This window comes from Corvus brachyrhynchos, unplaced genomic scaffold (assembly GCF_000691975.1).
Source record: "Corvus brachyrhynchos isolate BGI_N302 unplaced genomic scaffold, ASM69197v1 scaffold30, whole genome shotgun sequence".
NCBI lineage: Eukaryota > Metazoa > Chordata > Aves > Passeriformes > Corvidae > Corvus > Corvus brachyrhynchos.
Window position 1 is genome coordinate 1,429,315 of NW_008235742.1, and position 4,742 is coordinate 1,434,056.

At 47.3% G+C, this 4,742-nt stretch overlaps 3 protein-coding genes across 3 annotated transcripts in view; 2 read left to right on the forward strand and 1 right to left on the reverse strand.

The window, feature by feature from the left end:
* PSME3 (proteasome activator subunit 3) overlaps positions 1–4,742 on the forward strand; it is a 21,680-nt gene that overhangs the window by 7,167 nt on the left and 9,771 nt on the right. The gene's annotated exons all lie outside the window — the stretch shown is intronic.
* Positions 7–3,217, forward strand: CNTD1 (cyclin N-terminal domain containing 1). The gene is made up of 7 exons (XM_008640260.2): positions 7–330; positions 423–498; positions 741–912; positions 1,342–1,504; positions 1,961–2,105; positions 2,480–2,576; positions 2,962–3,217. The coding sequence occupies exons 1-7, from the start codon at positions 159–161 to the stop codon at positions 3,121–3,123; spliced, it is 987 nt and encodes a 328-aa protein (XP_008638482.1). The 5' UTR covers positions 7–158; the 3' UTR covers positions 3,124–3,217.
* Positions 4,023–4,742, reverse strand: part of BECN1 (beclin 1) — a 3,294-nt gene continuing 2,574 nt past the window's right edge. The window contains 2 exon segments of the mRNA XM_008640485.2: positions 4,023–4,413; positions 4,714–4,742. The exon segment at positions 4,714–4,742 is cut by the window's right edge and continues 26 nt beyond it. Of these exon segments, the coding sequence (XP_008638707.1) occupies positions 4,245–4,413; positions 4,714–4,742 (198 nt within the window). The 3' untranslated portion in view covers positions 4,023–4,244.

Sequence of the window (4,742 nt, forward strand, 5' to 3'; positions counted from 1 at the left end):
CGAGCCCCCGCCCCTTCCCCGCCAACTGCCACCGAGGGGCCGTCCCCTCCCCGTGCGGTCTTCAGGCGGCCGGGAGGAGCTGGAGGAGCCCTGTCGCGGTCTGTCCCTGTGGGGCTGGTGAAATCATTGTCCTTACGGCTTCGGCCCTGACCCGCTAAATGGGGTCTCAGGTGCCATTGGAACCCCGGGGCCGTGACTCAGGCCCCATGTTCAGTGGGGTTGCTCCTGAAATTATTGAGGACACACTGATCCACTTGGCCACGGAGAACGAGCAGTACTTGAGTGAGCTGCCGGAGCAGGCTGGGTACTTCAAAGAGACACGGATCGTGGGTGAGGCTTAGCTACAGCAGCTCCTGGGGCAGGTGACAGCTGTACAGTGAGCTTCAGGAGACTGAAATGAGTGACTGCTGTGCTTTTTGTAGAATTTATATTCCTTCTGTCTGAAAAATGGCGCTTGGACCAATCGACACGGTACCACGCAGTGGAGTTACTTGAAAGGTAATAAGAGTCCTGAACAGCATTTCCCATTCTCTGATGTGGTTGTAGTGCCCGTGCCCTGTCCCACTCTGTCCCCCTCACACAAACCACACATGACTAATGTGCGTGTTGAGGGCTTTGCCTCTTCATTCCTTTAATCCAAATTATAAATTCTGTGTATAGTCTTAAGCATCAGTGGAATTGCCTTTCTTCCTTTTCCTCAGCAGACAGAACCGTTCTCTGAGCAATTGTGGGTTTTGTAGGTTCATGATCAAGCAGGTAGAGCAGATGTGTGATAACAGCAGGAACGCTAAAGGTCGTGACCAGGGGCAGAGGAGCAGCTGGAGCTCTGTGAGGGATCAGATAGCCAACACCTTTGTCCTGCGGCTCGTGTCGTGTGTTCAGCTCGCGAGCAAGCTCTCCCTGCACTACAGCGTAAGCCAGCTCAGCCTGCCCTTGCTTTAGCAGTGTGCTTAAACCTGCAGTGTATGAACCTCTCTTAAAAATAGATTTCCTTTTTGAAAGACAGTAGTGATAATGAAATGCCAAGGACATGACATTCCCTTTAGGGCAGGCAAATTCCTACTCATCCAGTAACAATTTGCTCTGTTCCCAGTGCTGGGGGGAAAAACTGCAGGAAAATCTTGGCCTGTGGTTGCCAAAAATCTTGTGTCTACAGGGGTTCACACCTGCCTGGGGATGGTTTATTGAGTGGAGGAAACCTGTGGGAAAGGTCAGAGCTGGATTTCTCATGCCAGCTCAAAGGACAGGCGGGTGAGCTGCAGGAGGAGAGAGGTGACAGGACACTTTGTTCCTACCAAGTGCTTTATTTGCCTGGAAGACATTTTGTCTCTTTTTTTTCAGAGAGTGACCAATGACACAGCTTTAAAATTTCTGCAATCCTTACAATACTCCTACACTAAACAGGAGTTGCTGGAGTCGGAGCTTGCTGTTTTAAACACTCTGCACTTCCACATCAATGTGTCAACTCCGTTGGCCTACGTGGAATTGCTTCTGGAGGTTCTAGGTGAGAGTATCAGTCAGAGAGAACGGGAAGGAAGTTTTTTAGTAGGGTCATAGAGCTGCTGCCAATCTGAACCAAAATGTCTCATATTACAGATTTTTGCACATGGAACTGTTAAGATTGTCCAGGGCTTCACTTTTTAGATAAGAACTTTGTCCTTTGTAGAATGTGATGAATGTTGTTGGACAGCCAGTCATGACTCATTCAGTAAAAGATTAAGAGTTTAAAGGCTGTGAACCTCGTGCCAGGCCACATTTCCTACAATCACTCACCATTTTCTTGGCTCTGGTCTGACAGCCTGAATTTCAGAGTGAAATTATATTGAGGCTCAGGGATCCTGTGGCATTCAGAGACAGGGCAGTTGTCCTCAGAACTCTCTGTCTCTCCATAATGGTACCTGACACTCCTGATTGAATTTAGTGACCCAAAATGTGGGACTGATGGTGTGATCTCTGCCAGGATACAACGGCTGCTTGCTTCCTGCAAAACCCTTACACCAGCTGTGTGTAGAGCTACTGGACTTCTGCTACCTGACCAGAGAGACCATCTATGACACTTTGCTGAAGATTGCCATCGAAAACTCCACACCAAGCAAACTGCAGATGTAAGGGTCTTACCTGACAATGACTTAAAATAACCCTTTGGAATTAAAACCCTTAAAAAAAGCTAATAAATAGTAGCATAACTCTCATTATGCCATTTTGGGGTATGTTAAAAAAAAAAACCAAACTAATTTGGGGGACATTCGTCATTGTTTCTGATACACCAGTTCAAAGCAACATGCTTCTCCACAGCTGCTTCACAGGCAAGGAAAGTGTTTCACCTGGTTGTTGAAGTCCAGCCTTGCGCTGTCAGTTCCAGCTACTGGTGTTGGGCTTTGGTTGGCCTGAATAAGCCAACATATCCTGGGCATTGACAACTGCAGCAGCAGAACTGTGAAGCAGCGTTTTACACCTGAACACACTTTTCCTTCTGCAGAGCCAAGTTTTTAACAGTGAAGGAAGATTTCATGCTCTTGGCTGTTGGAGTCATCAGTACAGGTGTGTTCATCCTGAGCCCTGACCACTGGGAGCAGGTACAGTCGCTGCTGAACACGTTGGCTCTACGGGGACACAATGCCAAGGTGGTTTATCTGTTTCAGCACAGCAAGGAAACGGGTGGGGCTGCACTGGGAGTGGTATGAGGGAGGGAACACCTCTGTCTTTTCAGCAGAAAGCGCGTGGGCCTCTGTCAGAGCTGAGGGCATGGGGCAGTTCTGTGTGCAGCATGTGCTGGCACTGGTGAGTATCCTCACCTTCAGTGCTTCACAGCCAGAACAAAACTCCACAGGCAACGTTTCACTGGCAGGTAGAGAAGCAATCTCATGGGACAACTCCCTGTGAAATGCACCCATGGAGCAGTTACTCTTGTTAGTCTGTAAACTGACGGCCTTTAGCTGCTGTATCTTTTCTTTTTTTCAGGTTGTGGAGCATTTAAACTGTATCACTGGCATTACTCCACAAAGCATTCTGGAGTTCTCCTACGCTGTGGTGAGGCGCATAGTTGGCAGCACCACACCCGAGCAGCAGCACAGGAACTGTGGAGCCAAATCTCCCAAGAACAGAGTTCTGCCTCAGAAATAGAACCACCCTGTCCATCCGGTCACTGGTGCAGCAGCAGGAACTGTCACACTGCTGACAAGTCTCTCCTCTGTGACACTGCCCAGGCACCAGGGATTCTGTGACAGCCTGTCAGGCACGTGTTAATTAGCAAAGCTCATCCTGCTGGGCATCGCACTCATGCTCTGAAGGGAGGCCCAACAGCACCATAGCGTTTAGAAATGCCCCACAAGATTTACTGTAAGAGCTGCATCTTCTAAGTTGTGAATCTGAGTTCCCTTTGACCAAAGAGACTCCTCAGAGGAGTCGTGTTTGAAAGGTGCTGCCATGCCCGGGGCTCGGCTGGGACCGGGATCGCTGGGAGCAGCTCTCACACCCGCATTACAAACGGGGCTGTGCTGTCTCCTCTCGCTGCTTTTATACAATCCCTGTCTCACCTGTGATTGTTCCCTCTCTGCCAGCACTTGGAGCCCGTTTGCTCTTGCCCTACCGCAGCCAGCAGTGCCCAGGCTGCGTGTCCCTGTGAGTGCCAGGGGTTAGTGCCAGGGGTTTGTACTGGGCAAGGCACTGCTGGCTGAAAACACCTGGAGTATGGAATAGCTTTATTGTTTCCTCAGTGCAGCCCTGTGCAGGAACAGGCTGCAGGAGAGATTACAGTGTTAAAATGGTATCAAACCTTGTGTAAGTTCAGTAGCACAAAGAAGTGCTGATATGACTTAGAAAATACTTTATTTCAAACTGTAGTTACTCTTCAATGACCAGGCAGAGTTCTGGGAGTTTTTTCCACATTATTCCCTGTTTGTAATGTTCTGCTTTTCCAACCTTGCATTAGCTGTAACAGAGCAGCATCAAACTCACGGTGTTCTGAAGTTTGACAGTGATTTACGTGCGTGGCCATAAACCCCAAAAATACCAGTTCAGAATCCATTTAATAGCTGAGTTTTATTCTGTTCAGCTCAATGATACAACTTTGCATATTGCTTTTCTATAAACTACTTGTAATAATGGTATTTTAAATAAAGTGTCTTGTGGATTTTTGGTATTGTAAACATTTTGTACTGGTTAATATTAAGAGACATATTAATTTGTCTTTCTCCAACACAATGCAGACACTCCACAGCTGCCAGGCCAAGTTCTGACTTCAGTTATTTGTTATAGAATTGGGATGAGACCCAGGCAAGGCCCCATTTCAGGTTAGTTAACATGAATTTTAGTGCTTTTGTCCATTGCTCTTCAGAGTTAAATTGTGTTTTAATTGAGTAAGAGCCACCACTGCCACCTGTGTCTTCAATCTTTCCTTTCTCCACGTCCATCCTGTATCACACACAAGGTTTAATTAGTGCATTCCTACTGCAAACATTTAATCTCACTATGACATCAAGCACTAAATTTTAAATCTGACATTCATGCTATCCTGTCAGAATACTTTGTTTTTAAAGGGAATTGAGCAGGCCTCAGGACTTCCCCAAGGGAGCTGGCTTTAAACTTCAATGAAACTAGCAAACACACATCATAAAGAATTGCAGATGATTTCTGAAAGCCAGGACTGAAACAGCAAGCAGTGCTAGGGGGAGCATACTGGGGTTAATTTGACAGTTTTGTGGCAATACTCACCTATAAGGCAAACAAAACCGAGTTTCACC

Coding starts and splice junctions, on each gene's coding strand:
- CNTD1 (XM_008640260.2), top strand. CDS start 159: ATGGGGTCTCAGGTGCCATTGGAACCCCGGGGCCGTGACTCAGGCCCC. Junction 1,505..1,960: donor ATTGCTTCTGGAGGTTCTAG/GTGAGAGTATCA, acceptor GATCTCTGCCAG/GATACAACGGCTGCTTGCTT. Junction 2,106..2,479: donor ACACCAAGCAAACTGCAGAT/GTAAGGGTCTTA, acceptor TTCCTTCTGCAG/AGCCAAGTTTTTAACAGTGA.